The sequence below is a fragment of the Papilio xuthus genome, unplaced genomic scaffold (assembly GCF_000836235.2).
Source record: "Papilio xuthus unplaced genomic scaffold, Pxut_1.1 DF826115.1, whole genome shotgun sequence".
In the NCBI taxonomy this organism is placed as follows: Eukaryota; Metazoa; Arthropoda; class Insecta; order Lepidoptera; family Papilionidae; genus Papilio; species Papilio xuthus.
The window spans coordinates 1,038,416-1,065,068 of NW_013532534.1; the positions used below are offsets into that span (position 1 = coordinate 1,038,416).

The window sequence follows — 26,653 nt, forward strand, 5'->3', positions numbered from 1 at the left end:
AATGTTAACAAAACAAATATAAAACTATGAGTTACAGAAAAATACACGTTAAGTCAGCAATTGTTGTCCAAATTTGAGGCACCATTCCGATTTCGGGGAGACGAAAATGCTGACCCACTATCCGGTTAGACTAAAAGTGCATTTCGAAAGTGAGAACTTTCCATAATGTCCTGCTTGAGTGGCCCCCTCTAGCCGATCCTGGGTTGCTTCTGTTGGACGTTGGGTGACCACCACGCCAGTATCTAATTAACACGGAAAATAAACCTCTAATTTGAAAAAAATATATATTTTATAGCATTGTAAGGGACCCCCAAGACAAGCTGATATTGATAAAGTAATACACTATAAATAAAGTCATTACAAGGAGTAGTCGTTCGTCTAATCTCAGTTTACCCCTTTACTTATGGTCCTGTGTATATTTTTTATCATTTTGAGTTTCGAAATTTATAATCTACAAAAAGGAAAGACAGCTGTCAGATAACACTGAACCACCGGACCCGGACTGTCAAGAAGCAAGTCAGACAGAAAAATATGAATTAACCTCTATTTCGGTTTTGAAATCCAATATTAATAATGAATAAAATTTTAAAACGCCTTTTTGGTGTCGGTTTAACACCAAATCATGTTCACGGTATTCATACAAGCGCACCGATTGCTGCATGGGTACAAGCTAAAACTCCACAAAGTTTTTTGAAGCATAATAGAAAAATATTCCCTCCGCAGGCAATCGGCGAGGAACCCAGACCAGCTGTGAGTTGCTGCTATTTACAAATAAACATAGCCAGATTGTAGTCTAAAAAATATATTCATTTTTAATTTACACTCTTTTTTTTTAATAAAAAGGATAATTGTGCATTCTTCTTATAAAATAATATAAATGAAGGGTTCATTTAACATTACTTGTCCACACCAATATTTTCACTGTAATAATGATTATCATTTCAGTTTGTATGTCACCAGAAAACTAATTTTAAATATAGTCCAAAAAAGCTTTGGTATATAGCTAGCTTTGTTCGGGGCATGACTGTTGATGAAGCCATAAAGCAGCTTAGTTTCGTTAACAAAAAAGGTGCTGTATTTGTTAAGGAAGCAATACAAGAAGCCCAAGAACTAGCAGTTAAGGATCATAATGTAGAATATAAGAGTAATTTATGGGTTGGTAAGTATCTATACCATTTCCTTGTAGAATGTCAATAAGTAAGAAAAAGGTGAGAGGTTTTATGAGTATGTTACACAGAGCTTTAACATTTGAATTATTTTTACTATTTTCAGCCGAATCTTTTGCAAATAAGGGCATGATAATAAAGGGTATAAGAAGACATGCTCGAGGCAGAATGGGAGAAGTTCGTTATATGTACAGTCATTACTTTGTTCGTCTTGAAGAAGGAAAACCACCAAAAGATTATTACAAACGCAATGAATTGACACCCCAGGAACAGCTTGATTCATGGTTGGAACAAATGAGAAAAAGGAAAATTATTAGTTCATACTAGAGTTCTCCTTAGTTTATATCTAGACTATTATCTGTAGTTATTTTATAGTTACTGCTGTATGATGTAGCAAGTTCATAAGTCAACAATAAATTTTAACAAGATTCAAAACTTACTTTTCTGTAGTTTTAATGGAATAATGATTTAATGCGGGTGGCACAGGACCGGGCATTGTGGCAATATGGGGGAGGCCTACATTCTGCAAAAATTAAAAGGATGGCAGAATTAGCTCAATTATTCTTAGCTATGTTTGCCACAAACTTGTATTATGATAAATTTAACTAATAACACTATTAAATAGAATGTGGTGATTGATTCTGTTAGAGTCCGGAAAAATATTTATGTAATACTTGATTTTTCAGGAATACACATACCTACACTTTAACTTAAAGTAAATGTAACAATGCTTTTTTATATAGATAGATTATATGGTTATCAAGATAGTGATTGTTATCTATATCATACACACATTTGCGCAAAGTGGATAATCTAATTAATACTTGATTTAGTGATTAATTCAACATTAGCTCAGTTCTTTTTTGGTGGGTACACATGGAGGAAATAAATCTAATCATAATCTTGTTTGGTAAAATATTTAAAATGCAACCATTTTGTACTGTTCAACACTAAGAAATGTGAATGTTTTTATGGTGTGCGAAAGTCAAAGATTTTTGAGTTAGTACTAGCACAGATGTTTCTTTGTATCAACTAAAAAAAGGATTGAAAATTATAATACAACATTCAAACAATTTTTTGAAGCTGGACTCTCGCTGTTTAAGGTAATTTACCTCATTTTATCTCATAACGGATGCTAATATGCGACTTAATGTTATTAATGTACTATTTATGTAATTCTGAACAAACTAAAAATAAAAAATTTAAAACTCTGGGTTCTCTTGAAAAATCAAAAGTTTGTAGCAATTTATGTGGATTATTGATTTAAATAGCAAGCAATTCTTAAGTGCATTCGGATTATAAGTTGGAATAAGTTTGATTACAGAATTAAATTAGCCAATACAACATTATACTTTTCTGGAATTTCGAAAACATAAAAATGGCAATATTTACTCGAGCAGCTACCTCTCATTGGTTGATCTCAATTGTCAGATATTGTCAAAATGACATTATTAGTTCACATATTTGCCGTCTGCCATAAGAACTTCGTCGAATTGTAATTGTGTATAGGAAAATAGCATTAGGTATATGTCCCGTTCCCATCAGGCCAGCTCGGTAAGCCAGTCGCACTAGAAATCAGCACTGACATAGAACTAGCCTAATGTAGACACCGACGGAAGCCAATAAACCAGTCTGACCGATAACTATGATGGTGTTCTACTTTTAAGGCCAGTTTGGCCATTCTGGCATAATGTAGACGGTCTGGGACTGTCCAGTTCTGACTGAACAATTGTATAGGTATCACACGTTATTTTACCTGTGTTTACTGTCAATTATGTTATTGTTATGTTAGCTTTTTGGTTTAAAAAATGTATGTTATGTTAAGACTGACGTAATTAAATATTAAAAATAGAGCTCCGAAGCCATAACTCAACTACAGATGGAAAAAGCTATACCTATTGATAGAATGGTTACTAAAGATTTTCAAAGTTATAAAATGTATTTCTGTCCTATCATACGTTCATTGAGTTTTATTGGTTATACATTAGTTTATGCTTATCTTCTCAGAAAATAACAGTCTACTTTTGCCTAAGTTAATTAATTGCCTAATTATAATTTCTTCAAAAACCTCTTGTAACACTTAATTGATAGCTCGCTGATGAAGCGGTTTCCATTTTTGTTTTAGACGGCATTGTCCCTAAAATCTTTACTAAGCCACGGCTCAGACTAGACTGGCACAATGCAAACAACATCGAATAAAACAGTCCATGACAGGCCAGCCGGACTGGCTTTCCGAGCTGGCCTAATGGAAACGGGGCATTATACGTCAAACTCGATTCTTGACACTCGTACTCTTTGAAAGTTCAGTGACCAAAGCGAATTCTAGTCGTGTTATTTCTATACGTATTATATTGCTTTTCGCGTTCATCTTTCTATTCTGTCTACGTCGACAACTTTTAAAAATATTCTAAATCGTGAATTTTTTTGCAATGTATATTTAAAACATTTAAAGTTCTCTAAATTTTATTATTTTATACATTGTAATGTTGGCGCAGGTGTATAAATTATAAACCAAAATATGAAATTTATTGCTCGATCACTGCAGTTTTTATTTGAATTTATTTGATATAAAATAATATTAGTTCCTATGAAGTCAACAGAAAAAGACGGACAGGAACTCGAAGAAATTGGCGATATCCGAGTAGATGAAGCACTTGCCCCAGACACACAACATAATTCTGAAAACATGGATGGAGACGCGAAAAAAACGCAAATTTATACAAGTAATAACAGATTAAGGCACGGTAATGGTAAGTTTTATTTTAATTTCTTATTACAAATACAACCTACTGAGCATAGATGGGACCAAGAATTTTTAAAATATCTTAACAAAATATGCGGCAAAATTTGCATACTCTTTGAAAAATAAAATATGTGCATTTACAGCGGGGTACCTCAAGTATGTAAGCTTGGTTGTACTCACCATACAGAATGCTGCGCTTGGTCTCAGCATGAGATATGCACGTACAAGGGATGTAGTCATGTTTTCATCTGCAGCAGGTAAGATTGAAGATTTATAAAAACAAGCGGCAATGACCAACAAATTGAGAAATGTTTAACTCATATTAGGGTAAAATCTTTCATGTAATTTGCATATTTGTAGCTTGATTTTAAGGTGTGTGTAATGAAGACTTTTGTCTCAGATCATAACCTTGAGCAATTATACACAGTGAAATAAATTCCGGTTATTGCCTTTTGTTATCTTCCTACTACTTAATTGTCTTACTTGCAAGGGTAAAGATATAATTCCTTGTTTATTTTGCAGCTGTTTTCATGGCAGAGATTGTCAAATTATTAATATGCATTTTACTTGTGATGAAAGAATCAGGAAATGTAGTAAAAGGTTTCCATACCATGTATGCAACTGTTGTATTGAATATTAAAGATACATTGCGAGTTTGTGTGCCATCATTTTTATATGTAATCCAGAATAATTTGCTCTATGTTTCTGCTTCTAATTTGGATGCTGCTACATATCAGGTGAGTTATTCATTTAAAAATTATTTACTAAGCTGCATACAAATTCCATATGATTTTTTTGTTTTTAAAATGATTCCTATGTCCTAAATAATATTTTACTTCTATTATTTTTTTTATTCAGAATAGTTATATTATTTCAATAAATTGTTATTAGATTTATGGTGGATCAGGGGTTAAGCACTTGACATATAGTCTTCCGGTGGTGGGTTCGAATTCCAATGCCATGTATCAATTTAATTCTTGATTTACATTGTAAAGGAAAACATTGTGATGTAATTTGCACATATCTGCAAAATTCAAAGTTATGTCTGAAGTCTACCCTCTCTGAACCAGTGTAGTTGACTATGGCCTAGTAGTTCTTTTTTTTTTGTTCAGGTTACATACCAGTTGAAATTACTTACAACAGCATTCTTTGCTGTGATTGTTTTAAAAAGAAAACTGAAGAGATGGCAGTGGTGCGCACTCGGGTTACTGGCGGGTGGAGTGGCGCTAGTGCAGCTGTCGTCAGCCGCGAAGGAAACAAAACCAACAGCTAATGTGCAAGATCAATCTAAAGTGATTGGGTTTAGCGCCGCCTTAGCAGCCTGCTTTATATCAGGATTTGCTGGAATTTACTTTGAAAAAGTGCTAAAAGAGTCTGATATATCTGTAAGTCTCATTTTTATTAATTTTTTCTATGTAGATTAACAAACAAATAATTTTAGTTATTTTCTATTGGCGCTGAGATAATGTGCGCAAATGTTCGTTTATCATTTTAATTTTAGCTGTATGTGGAATGATTTGTGTTTATAGAGTACATATATAATTTGCTATGGTTTTATCAACATTACAGAATAACTCCATTTGATATGTTTAATACAAATTTAGTGTCTATGTAGGAACATAGTATGATTAAAATCAGTTGTTGGATATCAGTAAATTTACAAAAGATAAACTGGTATTATACATACACATAAATACATACAAGAAATACATAATAGAGATAGTTTATAGAAAATGTGGATTATGTAGTTTTTGTATAAAAAAACATGCTAAAAGTAATTACCATTCAAGGCTAACGGCAAAACTAATCAGTAATGGTTATTCTTTTGTTACGAAATAATTACTCAGTCATTAGAATGCATTAGTACTAATAATTGGTAAAATTATGATAACAGGCGAAACATTTGGCATTTTAATTTTATCAATATCACATTCATGACACATGCCGTGGGTGTATATTGTTTAAGTTAATTAAATAAATTAGAATATATTATAATGAATTTAAAAATATAAAATATTTTATCATGGTTAACTACTGTACTCATCATGGGTTTCTGTTACCAAAATCCCCGCTTAAACAATATTGTTATCTCTGTTTTGTCAAAAATAATGACAGGGATGTCAATGTTTTATATAGAGATTTTAGTCTCAGAGAACAATGACAAATGATTGCTTAAACAGTCGCTAAGTGTTGATTTCTTATACTAAATCTACATTGAGGGATTTCCTTTATAACCACATAACGAATCTAAGTGAGGCATTAAGTCTGCAATGCACAAGCTGCAATTCTCACTAATTATTCCATTTATATTTGTTTAATGATATATTCAAATTGTAATATTAATATTTTATTTCAGGTTTGGATGCGGAATGTGCAGCTAAGTTTATTATCGTTGCCATTTGCTGCAATCACATATCTGATAAAAGATCCTGCAAAGGATTTATTAAAAGGATTCGATGGTTTCGTTTGGTATTTAGTTATATTGCAAGCGGCTGGCGGTTTGATCGTGGCCGTTGTGGTCAAATATGCAGATAACATACTGAAGGGTTTTGCAACATCCGTCGCCATTGTCATATCATGTGTTGCCTCAATGTATATATTTGACTTCCATTTGACTGTACAATTTGCTTTAGGCACAGTATTGGTGATAGGCTCGATATTTTTGTATGGATATGTTCCTAAAAAGAAAGAACCTCGTACATCTTTAAGTGTATGACATTATTTTTGTACCGAAATCGTATTATTTTATCGATATATCTGTAAATATAGTTTTGTCAGCTAGTACTAAATTGTACTTAATTTTTTTCCATTTTTTTAATTTTATAATGAATTAGAATTACTATAACACTGTTGAATCTAACGATTGCAGCTACGCTAGTTTCGAGAGCAATAATTTATGTCCTTTTATTATTATAAGAAAAACAAAGTTCTAGAGGAAGAGTGAAAAAAATACCTACAAATATGATTGGACCAGAACATCTAGTAATTCTAGTATATTCAGATCCAACAAGACATCTGCCAATATAATTAAGATATTGGAAGTAATAATGATATTATTTTTACAACGAAGTTTATAAGGTACTGATATATTTTAAAATATTTGTGTTTTATTGTAAATGTGAATAAAATCGACTTTTATACAATTTTTAATTATTAGTATAGAAATATTGCCTTTATTTTAAGATACATAATAATTCAAAATAAATTTTTATATACAGCATTGGACATATTTTATTTCTCCTGATTAAGGCATTATTTATGATTGAAGTTGCACGAATTGGCGATTGAGTTTTTGTTATTATTATTATGTTTTTATTACCTTCATTTTACAGTACATAGGTAAACGGAGGTTTTGTGTAAACTATGCCGTAACACCATGGCGTCCACAATTGATCTGACCTTTAGCCTTTTAGATAAACTAGGTCATGGCTTGTTGGCTGTGTTTGGATTATGGTTAGCACATCATTGCATACCGACGTAGATACCCTAAAGCTTTGTGTATAACCGTAAAATCCATTACCGAATAACTTGTACCCGTTGGCTTCTGCTTTATCAAAGAGAGAGAAAAGGATTGACAAAATTTTATACAAGTCGAAAGTTAACCCATAATATCTTACTCTTACGTAAAAATTGCAAATTACGTGTGTCAAAAATTATGAAAGCCCGATATGTCAACTTTCGAACATACCTAATTCAGATGTTACCAAATGTTTAGAAGATAAGCCAAAGTAAATCCCAAAATTTAAGCCAAAAAGAAGCTTAAATATACCTCACATTTCATCATTGACAGAAAAATAAATTGACTATGTTATAGCAAATTTATACGGGAAAAATAGCTCCATGTAATTTTTTTTTCACAATTGAAGCTTCATTATTGAAAACTTACATAAAATCTGCGGGTTAGTATTGCTGGGTAAAAAACGCCTTTTACATTTGTCATAGCAAACTTTTTAAGGCATAAAAATTTTGTCAATCACTATGATGGAACTGAAAGGGTTCGCGACTTCTGAGATGTAATTAGTTCAGTCAGTAATTATTGGTAAAAGTAAATTGTTACAATAGCCATTACATTACCAATACAGCTATACAAAACATACTTGACATTCTCTTTTAAAAACGGATATAACAATATGTTTTGTAAGTCGCCTGAATGTCGCAATTTGATGCTCAATTGGAGTTGTTCAACATGATAAGGATGATACAAGACCATTAAGAGCTTTCGATTTAGGTTGAGCAACGTGTGTGATGCAGATTACTTAGCACATACAGAATTTACACAAATCCATCCTTTGATTAGGAGAAGCTTAATTAAAACATTACTTAGTTATAATTGTTTAATTATTACATAACCAAAACCACATAATATTTCTATTTGTAATGGTTTCTTTAATATTATATTCTACAAGCAATAATTTAAATGAGCGCAAAATTTATTCATCATTTTCGTAATCAGCAGGGTTCTTGCGTGTGCGTCTATGATGTTCCCGGTCAACACCTTCGTAAACTAGGTAACCTACAATGAAGGCTGCAAAACCAAGAATAAATTAATTTAAAAGAAGAAGATCCTCTTGAAGACTCCAATAATGAGTATGTTCTTTTACTGAGATTAGGATAAAACAACTTAATGTTTTTTATTTCTACTTTTATCAGTTTTAAACTGCCATATATTAATTAAAAAAAATACATAAATGTCAATGTCATTATATAATTGTCGTTTATGTATTGTGGACATTATTTCAAGTGTTTTCTTAATCACATCAAAATAAATGATTTCCTCGTAAGTTTGATCATTTAAATATAATTTAGTATCAATGTGGAATTAGAGAACTGATGTGTATTCAGCTATCTAAAATTATAACAATGAACTCAGGCATTAAATAGCTACCAACATATTTAAAATATCTTAAGTTGGTTTTATATACAATAGCCGGTTACTTCCTGCTGCTGCATGTAAGTCATGTGAAATTGTACAGAAGAGGTAAAAAATTAAAGTGTTGAACACTTAACAATTATAGTATGTTAATCTACCGTATAACCTTTGAAAAAAATGTTTCTTTGTCATTTAAAAATATATGTAATGAGTTATATTGTAATAAGGATCAGCAGACTTTAGTGTTGATATTATTTCTTTTAGGGTGACATGGAAATATGGATGTATAGTAACTGTTGTGATGCTCATTAACCTATTGAATTATATTATTTAACTTACGTGGAGCAACTCTGAATACATTTTCACGAAATCTGCGGAAAATGTTTGGCAATCCATTGGATATGGCACCAGCGTAAGCGCGCTGTTCATGTGGTGATAACTTGTATGTAATCAATCCTCTGATTTTAGCTAATTCGCCGAAATGCTTTCCCATTTTTTAATTTTCTTTATAATTGACTTTGGATTACTTCGAACTTAGTTTTCTCCTTGTGTTACATAAGGAAAGTCCAGTCAAAGAGTGTAAAATTAACAATAGAGACCTAGAGAGCTCAGGAGTAGGTTAGGTAGAATTTTATAAAAGGTAAAATAGGTCTATAGCTTATTGCGGTTTTGCGATGGACTAAAAATAAGAACGAATTACATTCTGATACTTCTATGTGGTAACGTTTCTATTTCTTGTTCACAAGATTTGTTTCGAAGCTAAATATTTAGTTTTTAGTTTACCTTTTCAATTTTGGCTCTACCTTATCTGCCTTTCTTTTGTGAAATGTCAATGGATTGTCATATGTCACTCAGAATAAAGCTGTCATCTGTCAAAGAAATTTCAAACGAAAATGACAAATTGACAAGTAGACGTGATAAATAATTATTTAAAGAAGAGATGTTTTATAATGTAACTCAGTTTTCTTTAGCACTGTATAAAAACAGTCGTGTTTAAAATAAATGTAAGGCAGGTTTAGGTGGTTATAATCATATAAAAATGTCGTTAGCTTGTTTAGCAGCAGGAGATATATTTATACCAGTAGAGATAGAAGAGGGCGATATCTATGCGGGAATATTTAAAGTGCTTGAAAAAATTAGACCGGATTGGCCTTCCGAGAGAATAAAATTTAAGGTACAAAACAAAAGCCAATGAGCAAAATGTGAAAACGGTGTGTGCGTGTGTGGTGAATTCTACTATTTTTCATTCACAATATATTGTTTTGCAGCTTTTCACCGATGGTATTACAAATAAACTTGTGGCGTGTCACTTGAGCAAGGATATTGGTGAAAGTGATGATATTGTGCTTGTTCGCATTTATGGAAATAAAACTGACCTACTTATAGATAGAACTGCCGAAATAAGGTATGTTACATTTTTATAATATAATATTTTATCAAAAGAATTTATTTCATTTTCTTTTAAAGGATCGGCTTGTTTCAGAAACATCACCACACTTAATGTACTTGGCTTGGCACCAAAAATGTATGGGGTATTTAAGAATGGTCTTGTCTATGAATATTTTCCTGGTGTGACTCTCAATACTGAAACAGTAATTGATTCAAAAATTGCTACAATGGTTGCTCAACAGATGGCAAAAATGCATAAAGTGGAACTTGGAAAAGAAGTTAGTATATACAAAATGTATTTACCGCTTAATTTTTACTATCATCTACTAAAACACTACCTATATTTATGAGAAACTAGCTGTCGCCTGCAACTCGCGAAAAAAAAAATTAATTAGTAGCCTATGTGTTCTTGCAGATTATGTTCTACATCAATTCCAAATTTTAGTGAGATCCATACAGCCATTCTTGAGATACCTTGAAAGTAACATCCATCCATCTAACCAAACATTCGCATTTATAATATTAGTAAGATATCAAATCAACCCATCTGATAAAATCTCATAAGAAATCTGATTTCTTTTCATTAGATGGGTAGAAATGTGAAGAAAAATACAAGATTAAAAGCAATTTTCTTAGCTCCCATGGTGATAAAGTTGGTTAACCTTTATTGGTATTATTGCCCAAGAGTTGGTTACAGAAAGATTAGATCTTTCAGCACTTACAACTGTGATAACATTAATCCTATTCATGATACTTCAATAGATTAAAGGATTACAGTTTTTGGAGATGATAATATATTTTTTTTTGTAGATTGCAAAAGAACCTATGATATGGGATAAAATTGAACAATTCCTCTGTTTAATACCTGAATCATTTACAAAAGAAGAGAAACAAATAAGGTAATGAGAAAAAAAAACAGAAAAACACAACATTGTAAAATCATGATTTAGAACATGAATTATTGAATGGATAAAATGTATTTTTTTTTTTGGAAAATCGTCCATGTTTAAGGTTTTAATTTTATTTTAATGAATTTGTTAATTTCAAAAGTGTTAATATAGACATTTTATCCACTGTTGTAGATTTGCAAATAGTTTTGGATCAGTAACAAGACTAAGGATAGAGTTTGAACGGCTTAAATCGCAATTAATCAAAACTGAGAGCCCACTAGTGTTTGCTCACAATGATTTGCTTCTAGGAAACGTGATCTACAATGAGTCCAAAGGGACGGTCTCATTCATTGACTATGAATATGCCGCATATAACTACCAGGCTTATGACATAGCAAATCACTTCAATGAATATGTTGGTAAGTACATAGCTTGAAACATTTTATACATAACCTCAACTCAATTCCTCATTTAGTACTAGCTGTCGTCCGTGACTTCAGCTATGACTTCAAGACTGTTCTATATCTATACCAAATTTCATCAAGATCCATCCAGACTTTCTAGAGACACCTACTAACGTCCATCCATCTAATCTTTCGCATTTATAATCTTAGTAAGATATACATTGTAAGTCAAGTTTTAATTGGACTTATGAAGATAGCAAGATACTACAATATCTTTTAAGTTCGACAACTTGTAATAGACTTTATATAATATATTATATAATGTATCATGATAAGATACATCTTAGTTTAATGATAAACACACATAAAAGTAAATAGAAAATGTACATACAAATTATTATACGTACATTTTATTATGCATTACATGTACAAACATGGCTTAAGTATTTTACTTTGATACTAACACTAGCTGTCGCCCGCGACTCCGTCCGCGTGGATATATAAATGACTTAATTAGTGTAGCCCACCCATCCATCCATCCACATCACGTCCATCTAAACATTCGCATTTATAATATTAGTAAGTTAAATAAAAAGCAGCTCTTCAAGGCATAAATTTGAAAAAAAAATGAATAAATAGTATCCTATGTCCGTCTCCTGACTCTAAGCTACCTCCTCACTAATTTTCAGCCATATCGGTAAAGCCGTTCTTGAGACATAAATAGTGTAACTAAAACGACTTTCTTCTATATATATAGATGATATTTTCTAATACAAAGCAAAGCTTTTCACTTGTTAACATTGTGTGTGATTACGCTATATGTACAGATAATTTTTTACTATTACATATGTACGTATAAGAGAACTCTTATAATTAGAATAGTATCGATAACGTTTTCATCTTACACTTAGTCGTAAATTTATAAGAATCAAATCCAATAACATGAGTTTATCTAATTTGTTTCAAGCTCCGGCTGTTAATAATAACTATACAAATCACAATAGTGTCATTCACGCCACGTTGCTGACTACAATTGGCGCATTGTACATCAATAAAACGCACGTTCTCTTATTGTAAAATTCTACTGATACAATGTACGAATACATATTGTCATCTCTCTCAATATTTAAAAAAAAATAGAGATAACAATAATGTACACATTTTAACTAAGTTAAAGTTTAAACTTAAGTCCAGTTTACATTTACTTCAGTCTAGTAGTCAAACTGGATTGCAGCCAGAAAAATGTAAATGCACATTCGAATAAGTAAACACAATTGAATACACACGTGTATTCACATGCGGTTTTACTTTTTTTTTGTTGTAATCCAGTGCTGATAATGATCGCTGTACTGGAATAGTGTAAACGGGACATTATGGTTATTTTTCAGTAGCTAATAACAATTTCACTGTTAAAAGATTTAGACCTAAGCTATTGTATTTATTTAGGTCATTTGATAAACATTATAATTTAAGATTGTTGACCATAAAGTGCCTACTATACTTCACAATAAGCTCAAACAAAGACTTTAATTCTTACCGCAATTATTATTTTTATATATATACTTTGTCTATATAATAAAGATTTAGAGAAAACTAAGCATAAAATTCGTCATATATTGTCAATACAAAATCTAGGAAAATTTTACTTATCGCGTTCATGACTACTTTGTCCAAATAAATTGTAAAAGCGACATCAAATTGATAAGAAAAAGGTAAACACTTTATAATAGTCCACTTCACAACTGTTACATAAGTGCTACGCACATAACATGGGTGAATTTTATTATCTAATAAAATTATCCAATTAAAAATATACAGGAAAAGAGGTCTGCAACGGAAGACTAACGGAATCTGTGGTCTTTAGTCGTTTTCTGGACACCCTTGTTAGTCAACTTTATTTTACCTGCGATTCTTTCGGAGAAAGTGTATGATGATATGTTCATCTTGTACTCCTGATAATGTGTTATATGTCACGTTTCAGACTTTTAAGAAAACAATTTACTTCGGCAATAAATATTCATTTAACATAACATATACGCGTTATAAGACAAAATTTAATATTATTCTCGTTCATGTTAAAGATGCCGAAATATGAACGCACGATGACCTTTTTATCTTTTACCATTGACTCCCAATTACTTTTATCTTTCAGCAATACGTTCTAGTATTAAACTAATTTTTTATCGAAGATATTTATAAAAATAAATAAACAAAGTTATTCTTTTAAATGAACAATACCAAAAGAACGGATCTTTTAATATTTACAACTAGTTAACAACATGCTGCAGCACGAGACTGTACGCGCGGAATTAAAAAAAAAAATTAGTAGCCTATGTGTTCTTCCAGACTACGTTCTACATCTATGCTAAATTTCAGCGAGATCCATCTAGCAGTTCTGAAAATAAATACCTACTAAAAAAATCACATTTATAATATTAGTAAGATTTATTTGCAAATCTGTAAATTTTGAAACAAATGTGCCATTGGCCATTTTAATTTATAAAATTGCAATAATTTTCGACAGTGGCAAAAAATTATCCAGAAATTTCCCTTTTTTATCTTGTAACCTTTTAGAACTACAACAGTTCAGAATACAACATTGTTAAATGAAATTAATTTCTTACAGGTTTGTCTATAGATGACATAGATTATAGTCGATATCCAGATAAAGAGTTCCAAATGTTTTGGATTCGTACGTACTTATCCGAGTATTGCGGTGAGAAGCCCAGTGAGGAGGAGGTGCAGAAAGTGTACAAGGAGGTGCAGCGACTGTCGCTCGCCTCTCACTACATGTGGGGCATCTGGTCTCTAATACAATATGAACTCTCAGATATTGACTTTGATTTTGGAAGGTAAGATTTTATAATGTAAGTTTAGCTACCTTTTTATTAAAGAATTAGGAAGAGACTAATAGTTTATTTGATGTTAAGTATACACAATTTACCCATTATTACTTATTACATTAGATACTAAAGGATGCATGATGAAAGTTACCGCTATGACTTAGGGTCCTTCAAGAAGCGAGCGTATCATCATCTCAAAGGCCGGCAACGCATCTGCGGTTCCTCTGGTATTGCTGATGTCTATGGGCGTCGTTGAACACCTCGGTGTTCCCCCTTCTGTTATAAAAAAAGTTGTTAGTTTTGCTGTGGAGAAAAGCAGCGAAAGTAATCATCTGTAGAATTTGTTATGAACAGGTCTGTCTGTTATATTCAATTTTATTTTTTTTAATTCATTTTGTTCATAGGTATGCAGAAATACGGCTGAACAGATACTTTGACCAAAAGGATAAAATTATTAGAGAATTTAAATAACATTTATTTAGTTCTGCGATATAAAGGAATTTTGAGCCGATTTAAGTTATTGTACATGATATTATAAAATATTCCATATAAATTAAGAATTATATAACCGAAATAATCAAAAATAAATGAAAGTGAATACGAATACTGCTCGTTTTAATACTTTATATGCATTTTTCTCAAGTCAAAGAAATTCTCGTTTTTTGTTAATGCAACGAAACGTGAAGGACATTCATTCATTTCGACCTTATGTTGAATGTAAAATGTGATTGTTGCGTTGACTGCACATGAATCAATAATTCGCTTAAAAATACAGTCTAATTGATTACCTCCTTCTGTTTGAAGTTGTTTATTTATTCTTCAAATTTTTTGTTCTAATTCAGGATATGATCAGCGACAACAAGTCTTAATGCGGTGACTTGTATTTGAAAATGTACCGCGTATGACTACGTTTGAATAATTGCGCACTTGTTACAACCGTTGTAATGCACATTTAAAGCCATTTTTCACATTTTATTAACTTTAAACTAGCACATCGGATGATAAAATCAATGGTTGTGAAGGTGCAATATTAAAATAATATTGTTGCTTGTTTCGCAAAGTATTTTATGGATTTGTGGTCTAACCAATTGAATGAAAGAAAAATATATTTTTTAATATCTAATATATTAACATCATAAATAACATTTATGCAGCGAATAGTTAGCATTTGGTAACGGGTGGCGGAGGCGGCGGCGGCGGCGGGTTGGGGTTCACCTCGTCGATGTAATCTTTTGGATTTTTGCGTTTCGACCGACGATGTAAATCGTCCACGTAGAAGTATATTAATGCACCAAAAGCAAACGCTGCAAAATAGTTATTCTTTGATTGGCTACTAAATATTTCTCTTCTCACAAATATGTAATTCAAATCGTCGACATCAATCCAATTTGCATTTTGTGTACTTACGTGGCATCCAAAAGGGTAAAGTCATCAACGTCCTCGGAACCAAGTTTGGTAATCCTTTAGTTAAGACTCCAGCGTACGCTCTTTGTTCATAAGGTGATAGTCGAAAATAAAGTATTCCTCGTATAAAAGCCAAATTTCCAAATTGCTTTCCCATGTTTTCAGTATTTTATTTTAGTTTAGTAACATTGATTGATTGACACTTTTCAACTATTGTGAAGTGTCAACTTTGACATCACATGACAACAAATTTATAAACAACCAGCATTTCAAATTATATTTTTAAAAATGTTCACAAATTTTCTATATATAAAAGTCATTAGTTACGCCATTTATATCACAAGACAGCTAAATCAATTTGCCTAAAAATTAGTTGAGAGCTTAGAACCAGGAATAGGACATAGGATTCCTTTTTTCCCGTTTACTTTTTTTTTAATTCCGCGCCGACGGAGTCACAGGCGAAAGCTAATCTTTCGATATTTAAAAGAGATTAAAAGGTTAAAAGACGAATAAAACTCCTTTTATTTTGTTAAATCATTCATTTACTAAGCTTTTATAACATTAAAAATGCACAATTAACATTTGTATGGGTGAACCATTTCTTTTTCAAATGTACAAGTAGGCCAAAGGAACTTAAGAGCATTACAATAAAGTAAATAATGGAATCATACCGCTCATTGGAACTTCGTAGTTTGGGGGCTATTATAACTGTGTGATTTTAAGCATATTAATTTGTTACACGTAGCATAGATTAAGGGTTAATTTTCACTCGGGTTAAACTGGCACAAATAATCTATATTGGAAAAAGTTCTGTAAATCTAAAATTCCAAAATATTCAATTCACAAGTAAAAGCTAGTAATGAATGGTGCTATGGATATTATATTTTTCTATCGCAAAAATTTAAAACCTGTTAATATGCCATATTAAAAGATATAGAAAGGCCCTTGAAATATTTTAAAATTTAATTTCTATAATACATCGATATAATGATGGTTTTTAGACGTAAAAGTCAAAAGTGAAACATCTTTATTAAAAAGAAATCTTTTAAAACGCAAATCTTACAAAGATTTTAGAAAATTATTTTTTATTAAAAGCTTTTTTTGTTATAATAATGATATTAAAAAACAATAAGAATAACTAGAGATGGTTTTAAACAGATAATAAAAAAAAAAGAAAAAAACCTTTTGCAAAAGGGCCAATCTATTTAATGTTACGTCACATTTACAAATGTAGGAATGACAAGTATATATGTAAGTATGTTCTATGAGCTACATATTGTATTAAAAAAGTAACTGAAAACACAGCACAGAAAGTCCAATAGTTATTGAAGTGCTCGAGGCATTTAATATAATTTCATACAACTATATTTTATATAAGCATAGTAAATAATTTCGTAATATTTCATTACATCACATCTAGCTACGCGCGCAGATACCCTTCGTAATAACATTTATAAGAACTTAACTTATTCCGATAAGCATACCTCGAAGGATACACCGCAACATTGCATCGATAAACGTTCAATAATTCACTATAATAATAAAAAAATGAATTAACTAAAAACGTGCCGGTACGGTGCACGATATACATAATACAGTACATAATGTAAATACATTAAATAATAACCAAAAAAGAAACAGTTCTAATACAACACAGAGCTTTTTAGTGCATCACGTGGTAGCAAACCGCACTCGTGACGTCACAAATCGGAAATTACACGTGACATGACAAACCAGTTGTCCACTTACAATAAATATTCGCTAATTTTATCAATCGAATACTTGCTGGTGATGACGGATGCTGATGTTGCCAACGACAGAACGAAGAAAAGTTAATCATTTCTTCACTTAAAATATTTGCCAGAAATAGCTAAATATACTCCATCCCTGTTGCACCTGCGCATTCCCATATACATTCGTCTCGCTCACTCCGCATAAGCTGATAATCCCGTAGTTAATTTCATCCACAAAATATTATTTATTGCTATTTGTTAGATATTTTACGTTCGTAAACATCGATCATCCGCCATACAATGTTCTCGAAACAGTGCAATTTATACATAAGACTAAATAATAAGCTAAATGCATGTACCAAGCAATTTTAAGTACGTCAATCGTTCTTTAATATTACTGAGCCGAATTTTTCTACAGATGTATATTGATTTGAAAGTGTTTCATAATTTTGTAAATCTACATTTTTATCACAAAGAGTAGTTGTTTTAATAGTAATCATTAACTCTTTAAATTAAAACTTACCATCCTTTCTAAAGAAAATGTACCTAGTAGAAGTTAAGAATCGCAATATTATTGTAATTATACAAATAACGGATTAGTATTGAATAAATAATAACATTACAGACATATCGAGACAAAAATAATAATACAAAAAGAAAACTCAATAAGTTGGCCCACTTGGCAAATTAATAAAAATTAAGTTTCATTGTCAATATAATAAAACGAGCTATTTATGTAGTTTTAAAAACATAAACGTGAATTATTTAGTCTTATGTTTAGGTGTGAATTAATGTGAATGAGTGTGTATGTGGGGGAGGTCTACTCGACGTCCATCTGCTCGTGGGGCTGGTTCGGGGCTTGGGGCGGGGCCTGCTGCTGGCCGTCGGGCTGGGCGTCGCCGGGCGCCGCGCTCGCCGGGGGCGGAGTCTTCTCCTTAGGCTTCGGCTTGTTTAGGATCGGGTTCACGATGCTCTCGAATGACTGCAAATCATTAATCAACATGTAAATTAAGTTATATAGGCATCAAAGTGTCATATAATGAAAAGGCAGAGATTAATTTTTTTCCATATTGAAAGAGGGGCTGTGGCCATGTCCAGTAGCCGAAGAGGCACTTCAAGAAACTTATTGCAGTTATTGTCCCTAGCATATATGTCTAACACGGTGAATTGATTGCATGACACATGACACTAGGGTATGTATGTAGTGTTCACCTGTCGCTCCTGGCGGATCTGGTGCGTGGTGTGCGGGGGCGGCTGGTGGCGCGGCGTGTGGGCCAGCGCTTGCCGCGCGCTCTCCACCCAGCTGAGCGCGTTCTTGCTCGCCTCCAGCACCTTCTGGATGTCCGCGTCGCTCAAGTGCGCGTACTTCGCGTCACCGGCCCTGTAAGTGCAATTATTCAAAACATTATTATTTCATTCATGTATGCCAGACATGTAGTTTGGGTATTTAAAATCATGTTATTCGTAGTGATTATGTAATTAATATTTTATGTTACACATAAATGCAATTGATCGTATAACATGCTTTTTCTTTAGGTTTTTATTAAAAAAAATATAATTTGTGTTCGTAACACCATTTATCAAATCGGATATTCGATCTCTCGTAATCTTACTAATATAATAAATGTCTAATAATATAAATGCGAATGTTTGTATGGATGTTTGTTTGAAGGTATCTCAAGAACGGTTGTATGTATCTCGCTGAAAAAAGCATAGATGTAGAACATGATCTGAAAGAATACGTCGAGTCGCGGGCGACAGTTAAAAAAATATAATTACGTAAACTCAATATACTTTTTCTAAATTGCTTGGTAATCGAACTTTACATTTGGACTGTAAGATACTTAACCATTCAACAAACGTAAGGCGGAGTGAATATTTAATACATTAGCTTCATAGCAGGGCATGTGGCATGTGGTATGTGGTATCGATCAAATATCATTGACCTACATTACTCAACCTACAAACCTCACGTCACTATGGAGATAACACAAGTACATACATCAACATGTCTACTGATTATGTAATTTGTCTTACTATTAAGGACTAATTTACGAACTAGATTTCAAACAAATTCCAGAAGTAATTTCTCATTTTTTTCATGGCTTTCGCCTTTCCAAAGTTTTAATTTTCAATTAAGTAATATAAGCAAAGCCCATCATCCTCATAATCGATCCTATCTTTAAAGAAAAAATAAATTAAATTTAGTTCTTTATATTGAGGAAACCCTAATAGTAAGTGTTCGTGGATATGTTAGTGAAAACAGATGTCAATATCTGCAGATATTTGATTTGTTTGATTTACTTACTTGAACTGGTCGACGGCCTTGTTGGTGAGCTGTATGGAGAGGGCGAAGTCGTCGAGGGCTCCGGGGCGCAGCTCGAACTCCAGCCGCCGCTGCTTGATGGGCTCGCCCTCCGTCCGCAGCTCAGACAACTTGTCGCTATAAACCTGCATACAAACATGTCAATTAATGTTCCCATTCGATTGTATAGTGAACTAAGTTATTTAAAAAAGTTGTTAATTAAAATTATAGAGAAATGTTTGTTAGAAAGTATCTCCAGAACGACGCCGTGTGAGTGAAAACCACTGAAGGGCAATAAGGTTATTCGTGGTGTTGGTGCGGAGTAGTGGGGGTGCGGGGTTTGCCAACCTGTCTGTTTTGATCCTCGCCCTCATCATATAGCCACTGCTCGAGGGCATCGAGGTGGGAGACGAGACGGCGACGCTGATCCTCCGCCACGAAGTCGTGCAGCGCCTCGCCGGCGCTCAGCTTGCCGCGCAGCTCGTACACGTACTCCTCCAGCGCGTTGCGGGCGTCCGCGCGCTCCTTCTCCTGACGGTCCTGGGCCTGCATCTTACCCTACAAAACAAACATGCAAATATTAAATCAATTTATCATTTATCACTATGTTTATGTTAATGGTTTTATTGCCGCCGAAATATGAGATTAAAATATCGCCATAACAGATTCTGGCAAAAATTCCTGTGAGATGGTTTATATTTTCATTCACTGCAAAGTGGCGTAAATTTTAAAAACTTATGATTAATCAGTACCTCTTGTTCCATGTAGGTGTTGACGTCTTGCAGCGAGAAGCCGTGCGTGCGAGCATCTATGGGCAGCTCGATAGTCTTCACCAGCACTTTCTTAGATTTGTCCTTAGACTTATCCTTTTTATCGTCATTACCTTCCTGTAAGCATACGCACAAGTTCATAACTCTTACATTTACCACGTCCCCACCACCGTCACAGCTTGGAACTAACAATACAATCATATTTTTTACATAATAATTCAATTTAGCTATAGATTTCCAAGCAATGCGATGACCCATTTGCACCTAAATAACACAACAAGCAGAAAAACCAATTTGCATCGTAGAACTTAATTCAATTACTATTAGAGGAAGTAGGTAAAACAATATCAGGGGTATAACAAAACATGCGTGGACACAGAGTAACTCCGCTGTAAACTTCAAACAAAAATAAGTATCTTCAAAAGGAATTAAAAGCCTTATGAGAACACTGTGCAAATGGGGCCTCAAGAGAGGGTGGGGACCGAGAAACAAAGTGATGTTTGTTGCCTTCTACTACCACACATGAATAAAATATTATGAATTAATTTCAAATCAAGTAAATTAAAACATAATGAAAACGGGGTTGATATAACTAAACTAAAAGGAAATCATGCAAGTTTATGATTTAAATTATCTGATTGTGTAAAGTAATTCAACTTTATGATGGAATATACAGAAACGAAACCTGGACAATGTGTATGTGTAAAACATGGCCCAACAATATAAACAAATATTGTAATATGTTTATGAAGATGTATGTATGTGTGTATATATTGGGCGACGAGGCGAGGGGGAGGGGAGGATGGAGTGGGGAGGACGTCGGATCGGCAACAAACATCACGAACACTGGACAAACGCTCTACCGGCACATACCCCGCTGAACCACTGGCCTACTCTCTGTGTCCACGATTGTTTTTCCTGCGGCTCGCCCTTCATGTCATCTTCTCTCACCTCTTGGTTGTCGGGACCGTTTTGTTGCTCTTGCGACGCCCCGTTAGTGTCCATTGGCGCTTCCTGATTGCTCTCCTTCTCATTAACGTTCTCCATGTCTACGTTATCCGTCTGAGAGGAGTCCTGCTTCTTCTCGACGAGTGAGGCGGACGCGACGGTCACAATGCCGTGGATGGTGACGCGCACTTTCAGTTTCACTTTCTGAGATTCACCCTCAGCGGTCGGTTGAACATCTCGAATGTTCCATTGCCCTATATCAAATAAGTTTTTACATGACTGGACAGACACCATCAAAAAAGGCAAAAACTTTGCACAGCTCATTATACCATAGAGACAAAATGCAAGTAAAAAAATTAGACCATTAATAAACTTACCAATGAAATTGTCCGGATAGGGAACTTGATCAGAATAGTAGGCGCTAACTGAGAATGGTTCCTTTCTGTAGAAGGTCAACATCTTTGAAAATGGAGCGGCATGGAAAGCTGGGAACACCTGAAAATATTAAATTGCACATCAAATTATATTAACAACAAAATGAAAAACTTGATCTTTAAAAATACGCGTAAATAAAATTATATACAAATTTACACAGAAACACGTCATGTTAGTACATGATTAGTGATAGTTACCTCCATATCTCCGTCCTCGCCCCTAGCGGCGTCCCAAGCGAGGCGCACCGCGTAGGGCTGCACGTCGGCCACGCTGAACTCACGCACGCGCACCGCCGGGCTCAGCATAGCGCATTGCAGCGCAGCTCCGCGAGCCACAGACTCGTCCTACAGACAACATATTACAATTCACACTATCTTGCCATCTTGAGATATTTAACATTGTATTTACATTTTCACATTACTAATCTAGCGCTGGATTCGTTCGCTGGACTGGAAGAATGTTTACTGGGCATTCTATTAGATAAGTTACCTGGTTAAGAGTAGTTGAGGCGTTTTTTCCAAACACTTGCTCAATCAAACTCTTGACAGCGGGAATCCTAGTCGACCCTCCGACAACCTCTACTGCGTAGATGTCTTCTGGTCGCAGTTCTACAAAGTATTAAGAAATAGGGTGTATAAATAAATGTATTATTCAAATCTGACAACAACGTAATTTAAATGTAGTTTTTACATTTTGTTTAATTGAGTATAAAAAATATGTGACAAAATGTACATAATATATTTTACATTATTACATAATACACAGAATATTTCAAAATATAAACATTACTTTTATTATTTTGGTTTGTAACATTCAATTTAATAAGCTTGCAATAGCATAACAGCAGTTTTAACAATGAAGCTGCATTATTGAAATTACCTTTAGTTATGCTATGGTTAACTTTTGTTGCATGATTCACTTGAAAATTTAATTCTTATAATATAGATAAAATGATGAATACTTACTAGCATTATGTAAAATAGCCCTGAGAGTCCTTTCTACTCTTGTGAAAGTCTCACTGCATAGTTGTTCCATGGTGGCCCGTTGCATTTCTCCGGAAACATCACGCTCCTCCATGAAACATTCAATGTTAAGTGGCAAGCGAGTGCTGTTAGCCGACATCTGTTTCTTAATCTTCTCAACTTCTTGCAAGAGACGTAAGAAAGCCCTGAAAATATATTTGAGATTGTGCAATTGATATACATTTTAAAAATGTATTATGTTGACAACCAAAAAGTAAAGTACAAGAAGCTAACATTTCAAATCAAAACAAACTTATTAAATCAAAATGTTCCCTAGGGAAATTATAAGCTTGGTTTTAATCACTGTTACAATCTCTTGTGTTGTAAAAATTTTAATCTGTGGTTTGGTATGAGGTCATCAAATTCCTGACCACAAAGGAAATACCCAATTACATATCATATTTTTATCATGCTAGAAAAATAAAATATGCCTTTTGGAACAATATCAAAGGGATGACAAACCTCTGATTTTTCTTAGGATCGAGTTTAAACCGTGTTAAGAAGTCTTGACAGAAATATTCTGCTAAAGCCATGTCTATGTCTCGTCCACCACAGTAGGGATCTGTAGCAGTGGCCAGTACTCGAAGTTTGCCTTTGTTGAATGCACATGCTGCCACCTACAGTTATAAAAATAAAAACAATTAAAAAATTTGTACAATTTATTGTCAAAATTTCATAATAATTTCATTCATATACATTCTTACGAACCTGCAGTGAGCTGTATCCAAAATCAACAAAAACAACATTTCGTGGCTTCTCTTCTGGAGCTGGTAGATCTTGTTTGTAAATACCGTATGTTAGTGCAGTTGCAGTTGTTTCATTCATTAAACGTAACACATTCAAACCTAAAATTTAATCATGTTAGAATTTTACTTAAACAATTCAACACATTTTTTTATGTTTCCATAAATTAATTTTTAAACAATGATTTTAGATGAAAGTATACATAATATATTGTAATTTCAGTGTAGTTACATCATTCAGAATAACTATTGATGATAAATAAAATTCTTGGCAACTAAGGTGTTGAAAGTTAAAGTCCAGACTAAATCAATATAAGTAATGTTTTGCCTCTATGAGAAGAACAATAAATTTTGTCTGTAAAGGTGATGTTATTTAGTTAATACTACTTTCTCAGCATATAAATTTTTAAACATTCTCACCAGCTATTCCAGCAGCATCTAATAAAGCCATTCTTTCAGCATTTGTATAATAGCTTGGTACTGAAATTACACAGTCGTTGATTTGTGTCTGTAATGCAGTTGCTGCTATGTCCTTCAACTTTGTAAATAGCATTGCTGTAATCTGAAATAGTTGTTCATTATGATTGCATAAGAAAAATAACATTTAATTATAAAATAAAAACATTTTGGTAGTGGGTTTTGTAATTTGTATCCTTATAAGTGCTTGTAGCAACCTACAAGTGTCAAGGTCTCACATGTCAATTGGACATAACCTTATATGAACTAAGTATAATTCATGTACAATGATTTTCTGAAGTAATAAACAATAAATGATTGCTTTTATTTAAATACACTGATATTTGTACCTGTTCCGGACTGAACACATTATCTTCCCCTAGATAATTAACTCGAATGCCAATCCCGCCATCTCCCCTTTGCTCAACTTTAAATGGAAAATGTTTTAACTCTTTTTGTACGTGTGGGTCTGAAAATTTACGACCCAAGAGTCTCTTGAAACCGAAAACTGTGTTCTTCATGTTTGTCACCATTTGGTTTTTTGCGGCTACTCCTAATATCCGATTTTTTGGCGAGAAGGCGACACATGATCTGAAAATGTTTTGAATTGATTTGAATGATGATACTATGTGTTAATTTGAAAGTGTAAGCTTGCCCTTAAAGTAGATTGTGTTCGTAAGTAAAATTTTTCCGTATTAAAAAAGCTTAGTCATTGTAATTTTTTAATTTGAATATTTCACTATGATGATTGACAGATAACTTGGAGAGTTGGATTATTTTGTAAAAGTGGATTGAATATGCTTTTAATACCAGAAAAGAACTTCTTTCCTGTTTGATTATAATATTGTCAGGAATTATTTCCAGAACTGACAACTAACTGAATGTTATGTCAGAAAAATAACCAAAAATATGAAAATGTGATGTGTAACTTTTAAACCACATGATTACTATTTAAGGGAAAAAAAGGTTCGGAAAATATTACTTACGGTGTACCCCGGAGACTGTAATCGTTGGCTATTGTCTCAATGCCACCTGCTTTGGCTACCGCAATATAACACGATTCGTTGCCGAAATCAATACCTATTACGGACATTGCAGCCATTTTTAACACAAATTGCTGTTGTAACGAGATTTTTTGTTTCTCACTAATAATCAGTTCACACAAACACGTTGTCTTCAGATGACAATCAGTCAATCAATCGCAAAAATCCGGTTAAATCGTAAGCTAGACACTAGACCAACTCCAGACAGTTTAACTTTAACAGATAATGTATATGTGTGTATACAACCACCCGTTACGCGAATTTTCTAGAAGCACGAAGCACAGATAAAACAGTGCATAAGTCATTTGTAAACTCAAAATAGGGAAGACCAAAGAGTATAGTAAGTATACCAAAGAGTATAAAAGAGGGTCAACTCGCACGAAGTCGTGGATCCACGGTGATTGTGTGTGATTTATTACTCAGACCATTTTATATACTTTTTATTTTATATACTCTTTGGCTCAGACTGTAATAATTTTATTCAATAAAATTTCTCAAATAATTAGAAAAAAGATTACTAGATAATTCGAAAAAAAAACAACAGTAGATGCGCAGTAAAGGATCGCAATAGACCGAACACTCTATTTCACTCGCACCCGTTGCTATTTTATTATTTATTCTCCTCGCGCTCACTAGTATTGCACACATTTAATACGTCTGGCAGGACGACAGAACCCTCGAAACTGTCTGGCTACTAAGGAAACATTATTAAATAGTTCTCCATATAATATTGTTAGGTTAAAAACTGTCTCTCAAATTTGCTAACCACCTTACTGACGCGCATCCACAGAGTAACTGACCCCCCCGCCGAGTCGTTAGCCGTTGCGTCGTACCGTTGAAAAGAATCGTATCATCCCCGACCAATGGCAAGAGCATACCAATGATGCCACCTCTTTTGTAGATAAAATCCTATCGTTCTGCCACCCGTACGGTGTTACCATCTAATACGGCCTCTCCTGACTACGGCGCGTCCTCGCCCGTAAAGTTTTGGAAGTACTCAGCTGCGGACGACGACCCTGGTACTGCTCGGTTAGACCCTTCGTGAAGGCCTAGGTTCTGGTTGCTTTCTTCAGTACCTGTGATACAAAAATAATAAAAAGAAATTATTACATGTTCATGACTGTTAATTCAGTCTTTACTTGAAGAGCTTTACTCATAATTGTTTTGAATAAAGCCTAGCTTAACATAAAGCAAGGGTGGAGCCCAGCTCAACACAAAAGTGGAGCCCAGCTCAACACAACACAAGAGTGGAGCTCAGCTCAACACAACACAAGAGTGGAGCCCAGCTCAACACAATAGTGGAGCCCAGTTCAACACAAGAGTGGAGCCCAGCTCAACACAACACAAGAGTGGAGCCCAGCTCAACACAACACAAGAGTGGAGCCCAGCTCAACACAAGAGTGGAGCCCAGCTCAACACAAGAGTGTGTGTGTAAAGTCTTTTTAATGCACGGGATGTGTTAAATCAAACAGCTGTCACGTATCAACTG

The 26,653-nt window shown here is 33.6% G+C and overlaps 5 protein-coding genes and 1 long non-coding RNA gene across 7 annotated transcripts; 3 read left to right on the forward strand and 3 right to left on the reverse strand.

Moving 5' to 3' along the window:
- Positions 1-472: 472 nt before the first annotated feature.
- On the forward strand, positions 473-1,605 carry mRpL22 (mitochondrial ribosomal protein L22). The gene is made up of 3 exons (XM_013319576.1): positions 473-750; positions 946-1,159; positions 1,273-1,605. The coding sequence occupies exons 1-3, from the start codon at positions 574-576 to the stop codon at positions 1,491-1,493; spliced, it is 612 nt and encodes a 203-aa protein (XP_013175030.1). The 5' UTR covers positions 473-573; the 3' UTR covers positions 1,494-1,605.
- Positions 1,606-3,480: 1,875 nt separating this feature from the next.
- Ugalt (UDP-galactose transporter) lies at positions 3,481-7,119 on the forward strand. Its single transcript, XM_013319999.1, has 5 exons — positions 3,481-3,916; positions 4,053-4,166; positions 4,432-4,646; positions 5,022-5,294; positions 6,266-7,119. The coding sequence occupies exons 1-5, from the start codon at positions 3,754-3,756 to the stop codon at positions 6,623-6,625; spliced, it is 1,125 nt and encodes a 374-aa protein (XP_013175453.1). The 5' UTR covers positions 3,481-3,753; the 3' UTR covers positions 6,626-7,119.
- Positions 7,120-8,229: 1,110 nt separating this feature from the next.
- UQCR-Q (Ubiquinol-cytochrome c reductase ubiquinone-binding protein) lies at positions 8,230-9,362 on the reverse strand. Its single transcript, XM_013319681.1, has 2 exons — positions 9,119-9,362; positions 8,230-8,434 (listed from the first exon to the last, which is right to left on the reverse strand). The coding sequence occupies exons 1-2, from the start codon at positions 9,270-9,272 to the stop codon at positions 8,340-8,342; spliced, it is 249 nt and encodes an 82-aa protein (XP_013175135.1). The 5' UTR covers positions 9,273-9,362; the 3' UTR covers positions 8,230-8,339.
- A 95-nt stretch (positions 9,363-9,457) lies between these two features.
- Positions 9,458-14,895, forward strand: eas (ethanolamine kinase 1). Its single transcript, XM_013319679.1, has 7 exons — positions 9,458-9,953; positions 10,048-10,184; positions 10,263-10,446; positions 10,979-11,067; positions 11,251-11,477; positions 14,089-14,314; positions 14,710-14,895. Exons 1-7 carry the CDS (start codon positions 9,819-9,821, stop codon positions 14,774-14,776), a joined length of 1,065 nt encoding a protein of 354 aa, XP_013175133.1. The 5' UTR covers positions 9,458-9,818; the 3' UTR covers positions 14,777-14,895.
- A 516-nt stretch (positions 14,896-15,411) lies between these two features.
- On the reverse strand, positions 15,412-15,941 carry LOC106123400 (uncharacterized). The gene is made up of 2 exons (XR_001228162.1): positions 15,713-15,941; positions 15,412-15,609 (listed from the first exon to the last, which is right to left on the reverse strand). It is a non-coding gene; the product is annotated as an uncharacterized LOC106123400 (long non-coding RNA).
- Positions 15,942-17,686: 1,745 nt separating this feature from the next.
- On the reverse strand, positions 17,687-25,435 carry Hsc70Cb (heat shock protein 70Cb). Of its 2 annotated transcripts, none has more exons than XM_013319682.1 (15): positions 25,108-25,435; positions 24,472-24,712; positions 24,086-24,227; positions 23,631-23,767; positions 23,385-23,539; positions 22,866-23,068; positions 22,390-22,508; positions 22,098-22,244; positions 21,843-21,960; positions 21,391-21,719; positions 20,500-20,613; positions 20,096-20,305; positions 19,751-19,893; positions 18,655-18,823; positions 17,687-18,424 (listed from the first exon to the last, which is right to left on the reverse strand). In XM_013319682.1, exons 1-15 carry the CDS (start codon positions 25,221-25,223, stop codon positions 18,263-18,265), a joined length of 2,505 nt encoding a protein of 834 aa, XP_013175136.1. In that variant the 5' UTR covers positions 25,224-25,435; the 3' UTR covers positions 17,687-18,262. The 2 variants fall into 2 exon arrangements, with proteins under 2 accessions (XP_013175136.1, XP_013175137.1); XM_013319683.1 differs by having other exon boundaries at positions 20,500-20,634; positions 21,469-21,719; positions 25,108-25,433.
- Positions 25,436-26,653: the final 1,218 nt, after the last annotated feature.

Coding starts and splice junctions, on each gene's coding strand:
- mRpL22 (XM_013319576.1), top strand. CDS start 574: ATGAATAAAATTTTAAAACGCCTTTTTGGTGTCGGTTTAACACCAAAT. Junction 751..945: donor GCGAGGAACCCAGACCAGCT/GTGAGTTGCTGC, acceptor TTATCATTTCAG/TTTGTATGTCACCAGAAAAC. Junction 1,160..1,272: donor TAAGAGTAATTTATGGGTTG/GTAAGTATCTAT, acceptor TACTATTTTCAG/CCGAATCTTTTGCAAATAAG.
- Ugalt (XM_013319999.1), top strand. CDS start 3,754: ATGAAGTCAACAGAAAAAGACGGACAGGAACTCGAAGAAATTGGCGAT. Junction 4,647..5,021: donor TGGATGCTGCTACATATCAG/GTGAGTTATTCA, acceptor TTTTTTGTTCAG/GTTACATACCAGTTGAAATT. Junction 5,295..6,265: donor TAAAAGAGTCTGATATATCT/GTAAGTCTCATT, acceptor ATTTTATTTCAG/GTTTGGATGCGGAATGTGCA.
- UQCR-Q (XM_013319681.1), bottom strand. CDS start 9,272: ATGGGAAAGCATTTCGGCGAATTAGCTAAAATCAGAGGATTGATTACA. Junction 8,435..9,118: donor TGTATTCAGAGTTGCTCCAC/GTAAGTTAAATA, acceptor TTGGTTTTGCAG/CCTTCATTGTAGGTTACCTA.
- eas (XM_013319679.1), top strand. CDS start 9,819: ATGTCGTTAGCTTGTTTAGCAGCAGGAGATATATTTATACCAGTAGAG. Junction 11,478..14,088: donor TCACTTCAATGAATATGTTG/GTAAGTACATAG, acceptor AATTTCTTACAG/GTTTGTCTATAGATGACATA. Junction 14,315..14,709: donor ATTGACTTTGATTTTGGAAG/GTAAGATTTTAT, acceptor TTTTGTTCATAG/GTATGCAGAAATACGGCTGA.
- Hsc70Cb (XM_013319682.1), bottom strand. CDS start 25,223: ATGGCTGCAATGTCCGTAATAGGTATTGATTTCGGCAACGAATCGTGT. Junction 22,245..22,389: donor CCTCAACTACTCTTAACCAG/GTAACTTATCTA, acceptor TGTTGTCTGTAG/GACGAGTCTGTGGCTCGCGG. Junction 19,894..20,095: donor GCGAGGATCAAAACAGACAG/GTTGGCAAACCC, acceptor GTTTGTATGCAG/GTTTATAGCGACAAGTTGTC.